This window comes from Cuculus canorus, chromosome 1 (genome assembly GCF_017976375.1).
Source record: "Cuculus canorus isolate bCucCan1 chromosome 1, bCucCan1.pri, whole genome shotgun sequence".
Classification (NCBI taxonomy): Eukaryota; Metazoa; Chordata; class Aves; order Cuculiformes; family Cuculidae; genus Cuculus; species Cuculus canorus.
The window spans coordinates 61395834-61416667 of NC_071401.1; the positions used below are offsets into that span (position 1 = coordinate 61395834).

At 42.6% G+C, this 20834-nt stretch overlaps 1 protein-coding gene across 1 annotated transcript; it reads left to right on the forward strand.

The window, feature by feature from the left end:
- Nucleotides 1–657: 657 nt before the first annotated feature.
- Nucleotides 658–20663, forward strand: EED (embryonic ectoderm development). Its single transcript, XM_054061094.1, has 12 exons — nt 658–780; nt 5510–5662; nt 10931–11023; nt 11937–12002; nt 13060–13185; nt 13294–13375; nt 14943–15034; nt 15970–16103; nt 17758–17863; nt 18614–18772; nt 19206–19279; nt 20334–20663. Exons 1-12 carry the CDS (start codon nt 664–666, stop codon nt 20458–20460), a joined length of 1329 nt encoding a protein of 442 aa, XP_053917069.1. The 5' UTR covers nt 658–663; the 3' UTR covers nt 20461–20663.
- The last annotated feature ends 171 nt before the right edge of the window (nt 20664–20834 follow it).

The following is a 20834-nucleotide window of genomic DNA, read 5'->3' on the forward strand; positions in this document are numbered from 1 at the left end:
AAATTCTTCACGATGAGAGTGGTGAGGCACTGGCACGGGTTACCCAGGGAAGCTGTGGGTGCTCCATTCCTGGAGGTGTTCAAGGCCAGGCTGGATGGGGCTTTTGATACTGGAAGGTTGAGAAGGGACTTTTTCCAAGGGCACGAAGTGGTAGGATGAGGGGTAATGGCTTTAAATGGGAATGGAGAAGATTTAGGTCAGACATTAGAAATTCCTTACGATGAGGGTGGTGAGGCACTGGCACGGGTTACCCAGGGAAGTTGTGGATGCCCCATCCCTGGAGGTGTTCAAGGCCAAGTTGGATGGGAGCAGCCCGGTGTGGTGGGGGGTTAGAACTGGATGATCTTTAAGGTCCCTTCCAACCCACACCATTCTATGAGCCTACAGCTCTACGATTCTATGCCATGCATTGCCACCGCGCTTCCGTGCCGGCACAGGAGGGGTCAATTTATCGCCCAGCCCAGCCGTGCCCCCCCACCCCCCTCGCCGGGGTGCCACGCGCAGACCCGCGCGCCGCCGGGCGGTTTTTCAGCAGTGTGGCAGCTCGAGCCGGGCAGCATTGGGGAGCGCGGGGTTGCTTTACGGCAGGCGTTTCGACGTCCCCGTCCGCGCTTTGCGGCTGCGTGGCGGGGGAGTGGGGAGGGGGAGGGGGGGGCGGGGAAGATGTCCGAGCGGGGTGACGCTCCGGCGGCAGCGGTTGGGGCTGAGATGCCGGCCAAGAAGCAGAAGCTGAGCAGCGACGAGAACAGCAACCCCGGCGACTTGTCCGGGGATGAGAACGTGAGGGATGCGCGGGGGGAAGAGAGGGGGAAGGGAGGGGACGGCGGGAGCGCGCGGTGCCGGGGCCTCGCGCCGGGCGGGAGTTCGGTCATGGAGCCGTGGGATGGGTGGGTTGGAAGAGACCGTTAAAGATCGTCCAGCTCCATGGGCAGGGACACCTCCCACTGGATCAAGATGCCCAAGGCTCCATCCAGCCTGGCCTGGGATGTCTCCAGGGATAGGGCATCCACAGCTTCCCTGGGGAACCTGTGCCCATGCCACAACAACCTCCTCATTGTGAAGAATTTCCTCCTAATGTTTCACCGAAATCCTCTCCTTCCCAATTTAAAGCCATTCTCTCTCATCACTACACGTCCTCATCTAGTTCCACCGCCCCTGTCATGGCCGGGGACACTTCACACTAGACCAGGCTGCTCAGGGCCCCATCCAGCCTGCCCTCGAATGCCTTCAGAGATGGGGCATCCGCAGCTTCTCTAGGCAGCCTGTTGCCAGTGTCTCGTCACTTTCCTTGCAAAGAATTTCTTCCTAATGTCTGATCTCAATCTCCCCACTTCCAATTAAAAGTAATTCCCCCTGATCCTATCACTACACACCCTCATCCACTTCCAACCCCCCTGCCGTGGACAGGTACACCTCCCACTGGATCGCCTGCCCAAAGCCCCATCCTTGAACATCTCCAGTGATGGGGAGCACGATCGCTGGAGCGAGCATGACAGCCGCCACCACCGGCCCTGCTCCAGTGCAGATGAGTTCCCGTTTCCCGCTCCACTTTGAGGGCAGCCCCCAGCCCCGCATTGGTGTGAGGGGGAAGCTCTCCGTCCCGCTCATCCTTGAAGGGAGCTCAAGAACTCCGCTCGGCTGTGAGGGGAGCTCCGGCCTCCGTTTGGCTGTGACTGGGGAGTCTCTGGCTCCCACTCTGCTTTTAGGGCAGCCCCCCGGGTCCCATTCATCCATGAAAGGAGTCCCCAGCACCATCTCTGTGAGGGGCGAGCCTCTGGCTCCCACTGCACCTTTAGGGCGGCTCCTGACCCCGCTCCATTTCAAGGTGAGCTCCCTGCCCCTATCATCCTTGAAGGGAGCTCTTGGCCCCCACTTGTCTGTGAGGGGAGTTCCTGGGCCCCACTCCTATGAGGGGGGAGCCCCTGGCCCCCCTCGGGTGTCCTAAAAATCCATCAGACCCTGCCGTCCTGGGTGGCAGAGGCAGTGGGAGCGAGGGAAATGTCAGCCAACCCACCTAGGCCTGCTGGATGTCCCTCAGAGCAGGGAGGTCTTGCTGGGAGAGAGTGGTGTGTGCTGGGGAGAGACATCCCCTTTTCCTCCAAGGAGGTGAGGGAGAATTTGAGACCTAAAGCTTGCTTTTTTCACTTCCCTGCAAAGCAGCAAAATTTTCCACCTTTCTGGCAGTCATGTGTCTTCACCATCATATTGAAGAGTAACAGGCAGTGTGAATTTGTGTATGCAGCCCTTTGGTGAATGAGGAGCAGGGAATAATGCTCCTAAGTTTCTGTCAGCAGAAGGTGTCAAGGGTCGAGGGCTGTAATCTCTAACTCGGGCAAAAATCTAGTGTTCTGAGCAAAGGTAGTATGACTGCATCAGATATGTGACCAGCAGGTCGAGGGGGGTGATTGTACCCTTCTACTCCACTCTCATGAGACCCCCACCTCGAATATTATGGCCAATTTTGGAGTCCTCAGCACTTCCAGTACTTAAAGGGGGCTACAGGAAAGGTGGGGAGGGGCTCTTGATCAGGGAATGAAGGGATCGGATGAAGGGTAGCAGGTTTGAGTTGAAAGAGGGTAGGTTTAGATTAGGCATTAGGATGCAATTCCTCACAGTGAAGGTGGTGAGGCACTGGCACAGGTTGCTCAGAGAAGTCATGGAAGCCCCATCCCTGGAGGTGTTCAAGGCCAGGTTGGATGGGGTTTTGAGCAATCCGATCCAGTGGGAGGTGTCTGTGCCCATGGCAGGGGAGTTGGAAGTGGATAACCTTTAAGGTCCCATCCACCCCAAACCATTCTATGGTTCTCTGACACAGCATAGCTTGACACTTGAAAGGCTAACTTAATCTGAGGTATCTAACAGTCATTTTATGTATCATAGAATCACCAGGTTGGAAAGGACCCACTGAATCATCGAGTCCAACCATTCCTAACACTCCCTAAACCATGCCCCTCAGCACCTCATCCCCTCCCCTTCCCCCCCCCCCCCCCCCTTAAATACCTCCAGGGAAGGTGACTCGACCACCTCCCTGGGCAGCCTGTTCCAGTGCCCAATGACCCTTTCTGTGAAAATTTTTTTCCTGATGTCCAGCCTGAACCTCCCCTGGAGGATCTTGAGGCCATTCCCTCTTGTCCTGTCCCCTGTCACTTGGGAGAAAAGTCACTTGGGAGAGGAGCTCCCTCCTCTCCACAACCTCCTTTCAGGTAGTTGTAGAGAGCAATAAGATCTCCCCTCAGCCTCCTCCAGGCTAAACAACCCCAACTCTCTCAGCCACTTCTCATAAGATTTGTTCTCCAGCCCCCTCACCAGCTTCGTTCCTCTTCTCTGGACAATCTCCAGAGCCTCAACATCCTTCTTGTGGTGAGAGGCCCAGAACTGAACGCAGTACTCAAGGTGCGGTCTCACCAGTGCTGAGTACAGAGGGAGAATCACCTCCCTGGACCTGCTGATCATGCCGTTTCTGATACAAGCCAAGATGCCAAGTTGCCACCTGGGCACACTGCTGGCTCATGTTCAGTCGGCTGTCAACCAACACCCCCAGGATGTAGTTACTGTGTCAGAGGTGTTATTTGAGTGCTAACTTTATGCCGTGTGGATTTTTTCCTGGTAAGAGTGCTTGTCCGGAAAGTGATGGATCTGGACCACATCCCCCATAACCTGTGTAAGTGCTGCTTGTGAGGCAGCAGACAGGGTCAGGGAGCTCCCCACCGCTGCTACTGAATATTTTTTTTACTGCTTAGCAGCATTTGTAAATCCAAGTGTAATTGTGTGGCAAAGGTGCTCAGATTTCCTTTGTGCCTGTTGTAGCTTATCAGTATCCACAGGATGTGGACTGTCTGGTTATCGAAAATATGACCAGTCTCAGCAGAGAAGGTGTTGCCTTTTTGAGAGTTTGTTACTGGACTCCACTACTGAAAAGCTGGGATTCTGCTTAAAAGTTGATATGATAGTATTGGTTTGGAAAAAGGATGCATTTTGTTCCACAAGTGTCCAGGACAAAAGTTTGTCAGTTAAGTTGTAGTTGCATCATATCAGGTACCTGATGTGCTTATAGTGACAATATCTGACTAGTACGGAGAAAACCTCAGACTTGTGAAGTATTGTGACTCTTGCTAGCGAGTGCGCTTGGGAGATGAGAATTTGGCAAGCTCTGACGTTTCTTAAAGTAAAGAAGAAGCTGGAAAAGTTGTTAAACTTGGTTATGCTTATTAGGGGAAGGATGGCCCTTTAAGGGGGGAGGACATGAGGGGAATGACACCAGGTGTGGGGCAGTTCACTTGCTTGCTTGGGTGTTGTCTTTCCTCCTTTCCTTCCTCTTGATGTCCTGATTTTCTAAGTTGTTGGGCAATCAAAAATGGGTACACCTCTACTGGTGTCTGATGATACAGGTATGAAATTGGGACAAAGAATAAATGTTTGATGGATATTGGTGTATTAATGTTTATAGTTGGCCTTATTCCCTATTTCTAGTGGAGTGGCTGATGCAGCTTCATGTTATGTGTATTCTCTTCCAGTGATGGGCTGTTGTCTGCCTCTGTCTCCCTTAGTTCAGCTATAGAAGTCACATGGCCTTGGGATGAGTTGTTCCTCCTGCTCTTTGGATGGAATGTGAACACACTGCCTTGCCAGAAACAAAAAAGGTTGATTTTTTTAGAGGCTAAACTTACTCATAGGGAATCACAGGGTTGCCAGTTACAATACAGGTGAAGTTGCAGCACACCGCGATGGGTGACACAAGTGCAGGAATATCCTTTTGAGTGGTGTCCTGCAGCCAGACTGCATATGAAACTGTCATTTCTGTTACTTGTCCAAAGCTGACCTGAAACTGCTCATCAACTGGATTTTTTCAGTCTTCCCCATCCTTACCTTGGCTCTGGCTGCTGTTGATTGGAGGGCCAGCTGGATTAGTTAGCTGATCAGACAGCAAGCTAATGTTATATTTGTTTGTTTGCTTGTTTGTTTGTTTTTACTTAGGTTTTAGTTGAAGCAAGTATCTGTAGGAAAGAGCAGGGGTGAGGCGAGGTGGGTCTTCCTCTTCTAGTGGCAGCGCTGGCTTGTTGCAGACCTGTGCCATGCGTGATGCTGCCGAGGGCATCCAGAAATCTCTCAAAACCGTTAGATTCTCCGTGTGGCTATGCATAATGTTTTTACACAAACAACCTCTTCCTTCAGTACTCCAGAAGTACTCACTTCATCTGCATCAAAGATGTTTTCTAGGTAATGAAACCACTTAAGCAGCCACAGTATTCTTAAGAAACTTCACTAGATCACGGCTCATGTCTGTCCCTCTGGGACTAGTCCTCATGTGACTCATGTTCCATTTCTAGGGAGGAATGTTAGTAATGGATTTAAATACTGGAATCTAAATAACACCAAGTCCTAAGAGATTATCTGTTCTTATGGAGGAGGAGAACAAAAAGTGAAAAGGCCAAGTGCTGCAAAATTGGTTGGATTTATACGGCAATGAACGATATCTTTATTACATTCTATATAACTTGGATATTTTCAGGATGACGCTGTTAGCATTGAAAGCGGTACTAACACTGAACGCCCTGATACACCAACAAACACTCCTAATGCACCAGGAAGGAAGAGCTGGGGGAAAGGAAAATGGAAATCAAAGAAGTGCAAGTATTCCTTCAAATGTGTAAACAGCCTAAAGGTAGGTATGTGTAAGCTCCACCATGGGAAAGCTGAGTACCATTAACTGGCAGGAACATTCATGCTGACTGAGCCAGTGTCAAGATACATGTTTAAACTTAAATATCTGTATACAATTATGTTCCATACTCATGAAGAGAGTACCTTTCATATTTGGAATAGGTGAAGTTTTGCAGAAAAAGAGTACAAAGAAATAGGAAACAGTAGGTGGTACTGCAATTAACCCACTTTTTGTACCAATCTGTAAAGTTATGTGTAATGCATCATAATTATGTATTTCATCAAAGCTGTAGTTGCTTGAAATAGAGGTAAGAAACTACATAAACAAATTAAAACAAAATCTGTGACAACTTCATGCAAAGCACAGAACATGGACAGATTTTTCTACCAGTTGAAATGTACTAAAAAAAAAGACCCAAACAAACAACATCCCAATTTTCCTCACGCTTATCAGATCAGATATTTTCTGTCCTTTGGCAGTTGTCATGAATACTGTGTAGTACAATTTGGTTAATTTGTTGTGAGTGTTGTGATGATGTGTTCACACTTGATCTAGGTCATGTTTATCTTCCCACGTAATGCCTGATGGCGTTAGGGAATATGGAATCATGGTCCTTACTCCCTTTTCTTGTATTTTAGGGTATTATTGCGCCATGGTGAAGTGAATGAGTTTTCTCTTTGATTCTTTTATGTTGTCAGGGTGTTGTTCATTCATTCCCGAGCTTTGTGTGGGGTTTTTATTATGTGGCAAAAGCCGTAAATGTGACCTCTGATTCAAATTTTTATAACATCGCTAAATAATGGAAAAATTGAATCTGAAGCAAGATGGGAGTTTTGTTAAACTACATATTTAGCTAGCACGAGGATGTGTGCAGCTATGTAGTGGATGTTTTCTGCAGAATTTCTTTAGGAGGTTTTGTTGTGGGGTAGCTGAGCGGGAGGGGATGAGAGGTTTAGAGCATGGAAACCTGAAAGAGCTTTGCCACTGGGGAAAGTTACATTAATATGAAATTACACTGACAAAATTGTATCTGGGAAACAAGTTGATCTTAATATGTTTTTTTTAAGAATAAAAATCTCTAGTCCTTTCATGGTGTAGGAGGAAGGAAGTTCGTTTCATTTTCACTTAGGTAGGCAGTTGTTCCTGTGATTCACATGAATCGCCTCTGCAGACAGTGCTTTTTGTAGATTCAAATCATACTTCAAACACAGGCACAGGCCTTTCGGCACCCAAACATTTATCGAGTTCTGAGTTGTGCTAAGCATATTTGTTTTCTGTCCACAGACCAAATATTCCAAAAGGGTTAGTACTTTTCAGGTGTCTTCTGGGAAAACATCATTCCTTCACCCCAGCTTCAACTTAGGCCCCACTATAGGGTGATCCAAAAGACCACTCTATGAGGTTAAGCAATCCCTGACTTCTGTGGGTTTGGATCACGATCTGGGAATAGCTTCCTATGCAAGGGGAATCAGACTGTGAGGGAGTACATGTAGCATTTCAGCTAAGTGGGGTGCTTTTATTATGTTTGTGGTTTTTTCCCATTTCTCTTTGAGTTGCAATTAATGGTGATAATGACAAGCGTGCATGTTAATACAAAGACCTCATGGAAGCCAAATTTGGTAACCTCTTTTTACTTCATGTTTGAGGAAGCCTTTCTTCTTTTCTTTTTCCTGTTCTTCCATGCTAGTTTTGCACATGCTGTGGAGATAAACTTTTAACTGCCAAGTGTTGTATATGGGTTCAGAAAGACACTTGTAACTCTTCAGATATCACAACATATATCCCATAGTTTATAGGTCTTTGAACTAGACTGTGTGGTGCATGTATTGAAATTCACGAAGAGTCAATGTGATTTAAAGACATGGAAATTAATTTTTATATTCTTTAGGGATATATAGTTATGTGTTTTTCCACTTCCCTAGTCTTGTTTTTCCCTCTGTTTTGCTTTTTACTTTTTTTTTCCTTGGAGAAGCAAAGAAATATGTCCATTATCATCTGCTTTGAATGTTAAATGGTCATGATTCAGCCTGAAAAACTCAGTGCTTGCTAAATAGGCTTTTTAAATGCTACTGTGGAGTTTATTTTGAGTGAAATTTAAGCATCAGGAAAACAAAAATATAATTTGGAAAATGACAGGAAATGAAAAACTGCCTTTTTCTGGCTTTTTGCGCTACCAAATTACTGTGAGATGTACTGAAAAATCTTTGCTTTCTCTGGGCTGAATGGGAATACAATTTATAAATGAGTATACGCAGCTAAGGGATGCACATCCTCACATAACATCCATAGTGTTTTGCTTACAGATCTTCTAGTGTATTCTGCTTTGATGTGCTTCCTTTAAAGCAATGCTGCTATTTGCCCTGCATTTTGATCTTGCTTAGGATGTGAGTTTGTGGCTCTTCAGCAGTGTTGTCTCTTAGCTTCTGCTCGCTGTCCCCTGGGCTGGGAATCAGTAAGTAATCAGCCACATGCAGGATTCTAGTTCGTTGGTGTAGGAAGGGTAACTAAAACCACTGCCAATAATGGCTTGCTTCCACTGCTGGGAACTGGCACATGTGGGGTCAGTGGGTTCCTCACTGGCGGTGTGGGTGGCACCGTGTTAAAATATGTTCATGTAGTTGCAGGTGATTACATTTTGCGTTGGTATAGTATTCACATCACGGCCTTCAGTCTAAAAACAGGTCAAGTCTTATTCCCTGACTGAATTTGAGTTGGCGTTGAGCAAGTAAAGGCAGAACTAACCATTGACTATTTATTTGCTTTTGTAATGATTGTTGGTCTATTTTCTCCTCTGCCTTCTTTCTCTGGTGCATGAAGAACCGGATGACTTTGGGGTTTGTGCCCTTTATTCATACCAGGGTCGAGGTGGCATTTCACAGTTCTACTTTTGGACCAGCATCTGGGTCCCTCTGCTGTCTGTACAAACCACTGGTCAGAGTTGCACGACATACTTGGCATCTCAGGATAACCATGATGTGCAGCATCTAAAAGTGTAGTGCTTTTAAAACCTGCTTTTTAATTGTTTAGCACTTGTGACAAAAATCAGAGCAGGCAGGTATTATCAGAATAGCTATGTGCTGTCTCCAGCCGGTGAGGATGATGGTAGTTTAAAATGAGGTGAGCATAACTGCTTCAGATATCCTAACGACTTCCTGCAAGAGCCTCTGCCTCACTCCCTCATCCTTTAAACACCATAAAAACTGTGATACATACGGTCAGGCTCTGGGAGATTGTAGCACTCTGTGAGAAATGTAGTGCGGATGAGGTAAGTAGTCTAAAGACATTTGTCTTGCAGAGTAATTTTTCCAGGGAAATAGGTTGTCTTTGAACAAGCTTACTGAATACTTCAGGCATCTACACAAATATAGAAATACAGAAGCAGAATAGCCCTCTGTTCTATCTCTTACTTATTGTGAATCACCCTAGTCTGAGTCCCACACCAACTTGACACAGTTCATGCTGGAAAAATATGCTACCCTGAGGAGGGGAAAACTTCTTCTTCACTTTTTCCATTTCACTATATTTATCAGAAGCAGTGCATGTGACAAAGAAAAAGGTTATTCCAGAAAAGCAAGCGCAAAACCTGCCAATATGTCTCTGTAATAAAGCAATAAGAATCCCTGTGTTTTACCTGTGTTTTAACTATGTTATCTTCAAACAGTATTTCAGAAGCCCTCAGTATTTACCTTCACGAACCCTTTCACACAGACATTCAAACCCATGTAATTATTAGTGGAAGAAGGTTATTTTACATATTCTGCATTTGACCTATCCTTCTCTTCAAGATATAAATGGACTTAAAAAATAAACTTAGAAAGTACAATTCCTAACTTTATTGGACACTAAAAATCATGACCTTGTGCATGCAATTTTATGGCATACAGTGTTCCTCATTCTGCATCTCTAATTAAACTATAATGTGTTACAGATGCTGAATACCTGTCGCTTCCATCTGTCATGGGGTCACTAATAACCAAGCTACTTTCCCTGTTGCTAATATCCCATATCCTTTGTCACATAAAGCCATTTGTCTGTTCTTTCACGTTGTGATGGGTCGTACTTCGAGTTAAACTTTGAACAATTCTTTTAAACCTGGATTCAGCTTTAAAAGTTGTAACCTCCCTTCAAGGAGTGCGGAAGGGCCTTCATCTCTGAAAGCTTTTCTCCCTTCTCTTTTCTAGCTTTGCTGGCTGTTTCTGTTAATAACAGATATTCCCTTTCTCAGCAAATAATGCAATTTTAAATTTGTCCAGACTTCCTTACTTTTCTTTTTCTGAGTAGTGGTTGGACTCCCCACTCACACCCACACCCAATCCTCAAATTTATTCTTTGGTTCTTCGATAGGCTGGGGCTGCCAGGGCTAATATTTCTTGTGTTGCCTCTGAAGCGCTGCCATTTGAAGGCTGCTTAGCAGCCATCATGAGACACTTCCTTCCTGCCTGTGCTGTCCCAGACAGTCCCCTGTGGGGAGGTACTTTAATGAACAGTATTCTTACTGAAAACATCCTGTTGGGACAGGCCAAAATACTGTTATCAATTATTAACAAGCACCACCATATTCTTCACAATTCATAAACATTTCGGCTGTTTTTCTCTATTAAACTGATGTAAGCTGTATAAAAATAATACTTGGCATTTCTCTGGTAACTGTTTATGAAGGCAATCTGACGACTCTTTGTAGACTCAAACTTTGCAGCAACATTGTGACGTGCTTGAGAGAGCTCCTCCTGCCTGTGATGGAGTTGCAAGACCTAACTGTGCTGCAGTAGTTAAATGTGGCCCTTCTCCATCTCTACACTGGTACAATTCGTCTGTGTCCTAATAATTCTCCTCTGTGAAGTTGTAAATCCTTGTGTGGAAGCAATTATAACAATATAAAATATGTATAGATGTACCAGATGCAGAAGCTGCCTTGTTGAGAGCTGCAAAACAGTAGGGCTGCAAATATAACTCAGGACTTCTGCTGGCTTCTGGCCATAACTGTGTGACAACAGTTACTTCTCTTCATTTTTTAAATGCTTGCGGGCGAGGGACTGAGAGAATGGGAGAGAGGGTGGAATATTCCTTTAACCTCCCTTAAGACGGACAAGTTAAAATGTGACGTTACAAACCTGTTCTTCTATTTGAAATTATACTGGATGTGAACCCAGTAGTTTGAGGAGGAAAACGTATCAATTAAACTGTTTACCACCACAGCTGACTTTCACAGAAATAGTATGCCTGTGGGCTTTAATTTTTCTTGTCTCTAATCCTATTTTACATCTACAGGAGGACCATGGTCAGCCTTTATTTGGAGTCCAGTTTAACTGGCACAGTAAAGAAGGTGATCCTCTGGTTTTTGCCACCGTAGGCAGCAACAGGGTGAGTAATCTGTTTTTAACCATAAGCCCTTCTGTGTGGTTCTGCTTGCGTTTTTATTTTTGGCCAATCCTTTTACCTATGTTTAGTACGGACACAAGATATTTCGTACAGAAAGCTTTACTTCTGAGGTGTGTAGTGTCTGTTATCTGGAAAAGCTGCATCCTCTGAATTGTTTTATGAAGTCATATGTTAGCCATTCGGGAATTAGCCTATATAGGCAAGAAAGTAAATCTTTCGGTAATATAAACATGGGATAAGGAAGTGAGGTGCATAAATGCATCATCGCACTAAAATTAAATTTGTAGATGTTATTGTTTCCAAAAGGTCATATGCTCTAAAATGGGTTGAAAAGTGTGTGCAATGATGCCAGGCAGCTCAGGAGCTAAATGAATGGCCTGTCTGGAGAGGATTTATAGGCTTTTTTTCTGAACAAGGATCTATGTCGTTTCAGTCTTGAAAATAACTCCTGAAGTGCCTTCTGTGCAAGTGTTGTGAATAAACAAGAAGCCTTTCATTTCCAGGTTTGTTCCACCTGGCAGTTACCGAAAGTGCTAAACTAAGATTAAACAAGGTATCAATGGCTCCTTAAAAGACCAAGTCATTTTGGCGAGGGCTGCGGTAACTAATGCCAAATAGAGTTTAATCTTCCTGAAACAATTCCAATAATAAATGTCAGTATCGGGGAGGGGCTGGTGACAAGTCCTGGAGTGGTGCTTTACTAAGATTGCTGTGAGCATTCTTCTATCAAAGTATTTCCACCTATTGGAAATGAGCAGATGATGGATGAGATCTCAGCCATAAAGGCACACTACCTCTCCCCATTAGGCAGTCAGCACATAGATGCATGTGATTTCTGTTTGAAATATCAGAAGTAAGCAGCAATATCTCCCACTTGTGGTTTCTTTTTCTCTAGGTTACTTTATATGAATGTCATTCCCAAGGAGAAATCCGTCTGTTGCAGTCGTACGTGGATGCTGATGTATCCTTTCAAGTTGAAAGGCCAGTTCTTTGCTTCCTCTTTTATCAAAAAAAGAAGCAGCTTTGTAGGAAAAAAGCCTACAAAGGTTTTGTCTGTAATTTCATCATTGCTGATGTGGCACATTCCTTATGTTAGGTCCAAGTCTTGCATCTTTCCCACATTCTAGAGTCCGTCCTATTGAAAAAATATTGAAAATGCAGACCTATGGAACACGCTGTTCTAAAATATTTGAAAATTGTTTCTTCATCAGTTTAATCTTCCCAATGCTAATATTTGTGTAGTGTTTCACATTTGCTGTTTTACAGCAGTCTTGGCTTCCCTATTAATTGAAACTGAGTTTAAAGCCTAAGAATTATGTTTTGTGCTCCAAAGTGGTAATAACCTGCGTTGATCCTTTGTGGTACACAAGCCAATGACTTGTGAACTCAGTCTTGATTCACCCTCATTTTATTCCCAGTCCTTGGGTGCTTTGGGGAAAGAGGTTGAAAAGTGATGCCAAGAGGGAGAAGGTGTTCCTTGTATGTTACAGAACAGAAGCGAGGAAAATGACATCTATAGAAAAGGTGATGTTCCTTGTATTTGCAGATGTATAATCAAATCATAGAATGGTTTGGGCTGGAAAGGACCTCAAAGATCATCCAGTTCCAATGCCCCTGCCATGGGCAGGGACACCTCCCACCAGACCAGTCTGCTCAAGGCCCCATCGAACCTGGCCTTGAACACCTCCAGGGATGGGGCATCCACAGCTTCCTTGGGCAGCCTGTGCCAGTGTCTCACCACCTTCATCATGAGGAATTCCTTCCTAATATCTGATGTAAATCTTCCCCCCCTCTTCCAATTTAAAGCCATTCCCCCTTGTTCTATCACTACATGCCCTTGGAAAAAGTCCTTCCCCAGCTTTCTTGTAGGCACCTATGTGGGTCCAGCAGTTTCCTTATTGTGTCCAGCAGAGTCTCTGGGGTACTTGCATAAAATAGGAACAAGTTTACTTAAAAAAAAGAAATCTCATGTTTCAGCTCCTCACTTCCTGTTTCTTCCTTAACCTAAGATGTTATAGGCAGATGAAAATTTCTATACCTGTGCATGGACGTATGATAGCAATACAAGCCATCCTCTTCTGGCTGTGGCTGGGTCCAGAGGTATTATTAGGATAATTAATCCTATTACAATGCAATGCATAAAGGTGAGTACTCAGGACTTCGAGATGCAGCTTAAGTTTCAGTAAGGCATGAAACTTTTGTCTTCTAAATATGTGGGGAAATGATAACTTGGTCTCTGAATTCTATCCCAGCACTACGTGGGCCATGGTAATGCAATCAACGAACTGAAATTCCATCCAAGAGATCCAAATCTCCTTTTATCTGTAAGCAAAGGTGAGGAAAAAAAAAAACTCTTGTTTTTGTATAGATCTGGATACTTTGGATCAGATTTTGGTCTTGAAAATGGCCAAAAACTCTTTGATGTTTTTTTTATGAGTGGCACTGAGTATGTCTAGAGCAAATCTTGCTCTTTTATGGTTATATATCTTGTGCGTATTAAATCCATGTCCTACAATAAACATTAACTCCACCCGTGGTGCATAGGGATTGATTGTGAACAGCACTGCTTTTAGGAAAGAAGGAACATTTGAGTGTTGTGGTTGCTCTTTCCTTTAGTCCAGTTAAATTCTTTCCAGTCCTTGAGTCGTGTTGCCATCTAGTGGCTCTGTCTCAATGTCGCACGCTGCCTTCACCACCGTGTTCACGGGGGAGACTCTGTCACTCCGGAGCAGCTCTGACTTTTATTGCACTTTGTGTAGAAAAAACCCCAACATATTAGTGAAGGGAGAAGTGAGGTTTTTGGTATGGTGTCTTATGGGCTTGCCCAGAACGTCTAAACAGTGACTTAACTGTTCTGTTAAGTATGGAAATGCTGGATCTGCCGTAAGAGCAAGCCCTCAGGAATGCTTGAGGTGGGAGTGTTCACAAAGGGGAACTTTGACCTTACTGTGTTTGGTTTTACTGGTGAAGCTCCATAAGAATAGGAATTGGGAACCTCTGATTCCTGCAGCTGTCAAGTTTGTGCTGTGGGTCTGTGATGATGTATTTCTTGAGTTCCGTCTGGTTTTGGGGTATTTATTTAATAACATTTTTACTTCAGCCATGGTACTACAAATTTTAATGTGCAATCTCTGGACCAGGTGCTGTCTCCAAGAGGGCATGAGGCAGGACAATATTGGAATCTTAGAACTGCTTGGCTGAGAGATGAGTAGAAAAAGAGGAAACTATTTGAGACTGCGTAGCCTTCCCATTGGTGTTCCTGTAATTTAGTGCAGTATTCCTGTGGAATACAAAAGGCAAATACACTAGAGGTTCCGATTTCCACAGGGGAAATACCATAGAGGTTCTTCATTAGAAATTGTTAAAACTTTCTTTAAACAACTGCGTTAGTCTGGTTGACTTTGGAGTACATATTGTTTATAGAAATAGTTTCTCCCATCACTACAGTCTGTGGTTCATAAAGAATAATATTTTAAAGATTAAAAACATGGAAAAACAAAACTTCTCTGAATACTATTCTTACATTCTCTGTAAGAATGGCTGAAAGGAATTCCATCATCTTTTGATATACACTATTGTTTTTGAGATAAGATTACATAAAAGTTTACTTGTCCAGGACCAGACTTTTCTTTGCTTTTCAGATAATCTAAAGATCTGAGTATATTTTTGTTAGAAGTTGTCCCTAGGGAAGGGAGGTGAGCACGCAATCTCAATTACAGAATTAACAGTTTAGATGTAGTGGCAATTTCAGTTGATGCAGTTCTGTTGTTACTTACAAGTGAAGAATAAAGTGCCTTTTTGATGTTTACATGAACACCTGTTATTGAAAGTAGTTAAGCTGAACTATATTATTCATATGTACTTATAAAAAGCAGCATGTAATTTTATTTGTTCTTTATAGATCATGCATTGAGACTGTGGAACATCCAGACAGACACGCTGGTTGCAATATTTGGAGGAGTAGAAGGGCACAGGGATGAGGTGTTAAGTGCAGTAAGTGGAAGACTGGGGCAGTGATTTAGATTTACAAAGGGTAGTAAGCCTACAACATGCAACTTTTTATCCTCTTGTGCACTGTTTTGATATTATACCTACTTCAAAATAAACCCAACCCTGAAGTGCATAAATACTGTTTTAAGGGAAAAGAAAAGTTTAAATCTAAGATGGTTTGATTGCTCTGGCCACCTCTCAAGATACAGGACAGATGTTCGCTTTCTGTGTCTTTCAGTATCTGGTTTTCTCACAGTGCAGCCTAGAAGTAAACAAAATAGAGCTCAGTGGGTCTGGAAAGAGTAAAAAGTTTTCATGATGGTCCCACTTTTGAAGTTCTTCAGGTCTTAACAAGCCAAGGCAGCGCGACTGTCCCTTGAGGGACACAGCAGTGAAGGAAAGAAGTTACTTCATGGGAGTAACGCTGCTTTTCAGTGTCTGTGAACAGATGCTGGTACCCAGCAAATATCAACTGGAATAGTTGCCTTTTAATACGCTGCTCTTCAGAACTGTTTCCACTCCATTTGTGTCACCTGGAAGGTAAAGGGTGCAGCTCTAGAAAACCCAACACCCTGTTATTCTCTTGTGGTTGTAAATAATCATCACCCATGTCATAGCCCTGGAATTCTGCCAAAGTTGCTCCATAAAATGAAACCTGAGGCATTTAATGAGAGGAGAGCACTAGCAGTAGATTCATTATCTGTCAGTGCTGTTGAATATGATTCTCTTTCTTGAGCGAGAGTAAATGTAATTCTTAAGATACTGTGCTTCTTTGCAGTGAGCAGGATGAAGTTGTTAGTATTTTTCTGTTTGAAATACGCAGTTTTACTGCATCCTCTATGCATAAAATGCTGTTTTAATGGAAATGATGGAATAAAATCTAAGTTGCTATAATGCAGCTTAGGCTGGGTGTGCTCAAAAATATTTCTTGTACATAGGATTATGATCTTCTTGGTGAAAAAATCATGTCCTGTGGGATGGATCACTCTCTGAAACTCTGGAGAATTAATTCCAAGAGAATGATAAATGCCATCAAAGAGTCTTACGAGTACAACCCAAATAAAACCAACAGGTACGTAGTCTTCATCTTCTTGACTGTCTTTGCAAAGTGTGAAAATACTCATCAGTGGCCCAGGTTAATTCCTATCCCAGTTGGAGTTCTTTGGGATAGTGAGTGACCTGCGGATTGTGCTGGATAGTGAATCTCTCTGGAACATGTGTCTTGCTGATGTTTGCTTCTGTAGAACTTTATTGAATCTGGATTTAAAGTTCTGACACTTATTTTTAAATATCTTAATTATTTCTTATCTACTTGGCTAGAAAGTGTCTGGAATGATTATCTCTATCATTCTTAATTAAAGCCTGTATTTCACTGTGTCTGAAGATATCAATGGCTTTTCTCTCACCCAAAAATTTCTAGGAAGGAATCAAATCCATGTAATCAAATATAGTAAACTGTTTTATATCGGGTAGTTACTGCTAATTATTGTATCTGCTTTCTGACTTTGGGGCAGGGACAAAACTACTCTTGTAGTAATAACCTTACTTGTCACCATTTTCTGATCCAACTTCCTCGGGTAGGAGTAAATTGTCAGTAAACAGCAATTGGATACATAATAGATGTATCCCCCTTTATGAAGTTCATCAACTTCTAAATCTTAACTTCCAGTTAAACTATTGAGAGAATTGAAGAGTCTAAAACGCGCTGAGCGTGTTCAACAATCATAGAAAGGTTTGGGTTGGAAGGGACCTTAAAAATCATCCAGTTCCAACCCCCCTGCCATGGGCACGCACACCTCCCACTAGACGAGGCTGCCCAAGGCTCCATCCAAGCTGTCCTTGAACACCCTCAAAGAGGGGACATCCACAGCTTCCCTGAGCAGCTTGTGCCAGTGCCTCACCACCCTCATCATGAGGAATTTCTTCCTAATGTCTAGTCTAAATCTTCTCCTTTCCAATTTAAAGCCATTCCCCCTCGTCCTATCACTCCATGCCCTTGGAAAAAGTCCAGTACCCCTTCAGGTACTGGAAGGCTGCTATAAGGTCTCCTCAGAGCCTGCTCTTCTCCAGGCTGAACAACCCGAACTCTCTCTGCCTCTCCTCATAGCGGAAGTGCACCAGCACGCTGATCATCTTCGTGGCCCTCCTCTGGACCCGTTCCAACAGGTCCTTCTTACGTTGATTATGGAACTGCTGGAACAGGTCCAAAAGAGGGCCACAAAGATGAGATGATGAAAGTAGCTGTGGAGATACTCATGCTTCTTTTTGGTAATATTATGAAATATTAAATTATGCTTTTTAGCTTGTTTGGGGTTTTTTAATGACTATTTTTTATAGAGTGCATTTCTATTTAACAATTTAGATGTTGTAGAAGTAGCATCAGGAAAACCGAGCTTTAATTAATTCTTGAAGTATTTGGCAATGGAAGCTGTGTTCAGCATCTGAGGGAGGGTTTGTTTAGCACTGTGTCTGCACAGTCTTGTACAGTCGGAAATGTTATTTCATTAGGAATGAGGATGAAAACAGGGACTGTTTCTATTATTAAAAAAAAAAAAAACAAACGCAAGCAACAGAACAACATACAAAATCTACTTTGTTATAAAACTGTTAAACCAGCAAAAAAGATAGGCTTGTCCTTTTAACATTGAGAAAGCTTAAAAGTGGCCTTTAAAAATTAGACTTGTGTTTCTGTTTCTCTGAACCTCATTTGGCAATTTTCTCCATAGGCCTTTTGTTTCCCAGAAAATTCACTTTCCTGACTTTTCTACAAGAGACATACATAGAAATTATGTTGACTGTGTACGGTGGTTGGGAGACTTGATCCTTTCCAAGGTAAAGCAGCAGCTTGTTTAGCTGTATAACTCATAATTGCTTGCTTTGAGGATCTAAAACTGTAGAAGTTTTACTAGAAGGTGGGTTGTAGGTTAACCTAACACGCTACATCAAAGGATTTTATGCAGTGTATTGTGAATTTTGTCAGCTGTCAGGATGTGTCAATAAGCAGCTTGTACTTAAAAAGTAAAATGATGACTAAAGCCGTACCTCTGCTAAAAGTCCAGCGATACCAACTAACCAGATCAGTAGAGAACATAGGAGAATATATAGATACTCCTGAGGGCTCTTGCTGCTCAAAATGAGAAATGAAGGTTGCCATAATGGACTGCCTTTGCTTTGTGTATGTGATGTCCACCAGTAACGTGTTCTTGCAGATATTAACCTGGGTGGTCTTGCTGCCTCTGCTGGAAGCCATCACGTGTACAGCCCGGTTGGGTGAAGGGTCTGGGCAAATAGCCTAGATTAATTCAAACTTGGGCATATCTGGTTGAATTCCTCTGGAGTGGGTGAGGGGAGGTCTTCTGCCAGCCTGTTAACTGGCTAAGCCGTGAGGTCATCAGGCTCCTGGTGACGGGTAGAGCGTGGCTGTCATCTAAGGGCAGAGGTGAGATCTTTCAAGTTTAGCATTATTTTTTAATGTAGTTGGGGAAGCTGCGAGATGAAATGTTTGGTTACAATTGCAGTTAGACTGAATGTGCAGTATAAATTGTAAATATGGGTGATTTTTTTTTCACTATTTCTTTCCAGTCCTGCGAAAATGCTATTGTGTGCTGGAAACCTGGCAAAATGGAAGATGATATAGATAAAATCAAGCCCAGCGAGTCAAATGTGACCATACTTGGGAGGTTTGATTACAGCCAGTGTGATATATGGTACATGAGGTTTTCCATGGATTTCTGGCAAAAGGTATGTGTGAGCTTTGCCTTTGCTGGATTTGAAGGCGCGGAGTTTTTTATTGATTCCATACTTATGGACGTGGGAAGTCTTGGTTCATGGAATGTGGTATTTGAGAAGCAGAATGGTTTACTGCAAGAGGCTTTAAGTGAAACTAGAGGAGCTCCAGATTTTTTGTTCTGGGTTTTGCCTAAAGGAAAAAGTTCCACCAAAGATTTATTTATTTTCCAGTAAAGATCTGTTTATTGGTGTCTTCCCCATCTGCAGAGGTGGTTAATAAAGTTGGAGAAAGGAGGCAAATTTTATATTATTTCTGGCCCCTCCAACAAACTCATTAAGTCATTCGTGTTCAAAGTTTACCAGCTATGGAGCCTTTATAAAATTCTAACATCCTTTCTTCGAGGTAGCACTGTAAAACTTCTCTATCCTCTGCTTTCCTTTAAAGATGCTTGCTCTGGGCAATCAGGTTGGCAAACTTTATGTTTGGGATTTAGAAATAGAGGATCCTCATAAAGCCAAGTGAGTACATATTTAATTTTATTTTTGTTAAGACATGGAGTTGGGGTACTTTCCTTTTTCCTTTACTGATTACTACAGAAATTCTTTAACAGTAGTAGTCACTTTCCATTTTAACTACAAGGTAAATAAACTTTCTGAGCCCCTGAAGGTTAACATTTATTACTTTTACTGACGTATTATTTATATTACAGAAGTGTCAAGAGGCCCCCATCAGATTATGCCATACGTAGATACTGTAAAAGATAATTTATTCCTGAAAAGAGCTTACTAACTAATTAGGTGGAAAATCTACAAAGCAATTAAAAGAAGATGTGCTACGTGGGTGTAGCACATGACAAAGGAGAAATGTAGGAGACTGTAAAGGTTAGATGTGAGCATAATGTGGAGAGAACAGTATGGCTTTGTAATTCTCACCTGTGTGGCCAGGAAATTTACCAGAGTGTCATGTGTACATATATATACACTCACACACATATAAAAACAGATAAAAATCAGTGTGTGTGTGTGCGTATATATATATATATATATAAAAATAATATATACATTATGTTTATAAAATGTATGTAACTATGTATAGAAAGAATATATGCATTATATTTGGATATACACTAAACAATAAATTATATGTACTTACATATAGATTTTATATATGAAATAGATTCTATATAAATATGTGTGTGTGTGTGTGTGCATACACATAAATGTACAAAGTTCCCGAAAATGCTGCAGTCTTTAATCACCCAATTACGATATTTTATTCCTAACCACTGGGAAAAACCATCAATTGCCAAGTTCTAAATAAATGTGATTCCATAAGCATTCAGTCAGTGCTTCAGTGAAAAGTGAGTGGATGAGAAATGCAGTGGGTGAACAGGAAATGAGTGTATTCCCAATTCCACACTTGGAATACAAAATACACCACGGAGGGCATCATCCTGTTGCCCTCCTGTTCCTCATAGGTCATATCAGTAAGAAGTTCATGAAACAGCGCTCCGTGATGGAGTAGCAAGTGCAGATTTAACATTGCAGCTGAATCATTTTCTTTTATTTATAGGTGTACGACTCTTACTCATCCTAAATGTGTTGCTGCCATCCGACAAACCAGTTTTAGCAGGGACAGTAGTATCCTTATAGCTGTGTGTGACGATGCCAGTATCTGGCGCTGGGACAGACTGCGATAAATTACTTTTTCTTAATTCAAAGTAGAAAATATATTTTCAAGTTATAACATAGTCTCTTAACTTGCTAGTATGGTAGATGCATTTAATGTAGACATTCTCTAAGGTTCGGCGGGCTGGAGCTGAACTCAGTGATGTTTACATTCTGGGTATTGTTCTGCTTGAAATTGCTGCTTTTAATAAAAAGAAGTATTTTTGTAAAGTTTTCTGAATTGTCCATTTTAATTATTTCCCACGATGGGTTTTCACTTTTGGCCTATGAAACTGCTTTGCTACAGCTATCACAGAAACACAAGGAAGCTCGCTAGGAATTTGGTTATGTGCCTGCTTGCAGCTGTATTTGTGCCTTTTTGACTGTAAATCTGCTGAAGCTACTG

Bases quoted from the DNA above. Each gene is read 5' to 3' on its own strand.
- EED (XM_054061094.1), top strand. From the start codon at position 664: ATGTCCGAGCGGGGTGACGCTCCGGCGGCAGCGGTTGGGGCTGAGATG. The intron at 13,376-14,942 runs GTGAGGAAAAAA...TGTTCTTTATAG, and splicing joins CCTTTTATCTGTAAGCAAAG to ATCATGCATTGAGACTGTGG. The intron at 15,035-15,969 runs GTAAGTGGAAGA...TCTTGTACATAG, and splicing joins GGGATGAGGTGTTAAGTGCA to GATTATGATCTTCTTGGTGA.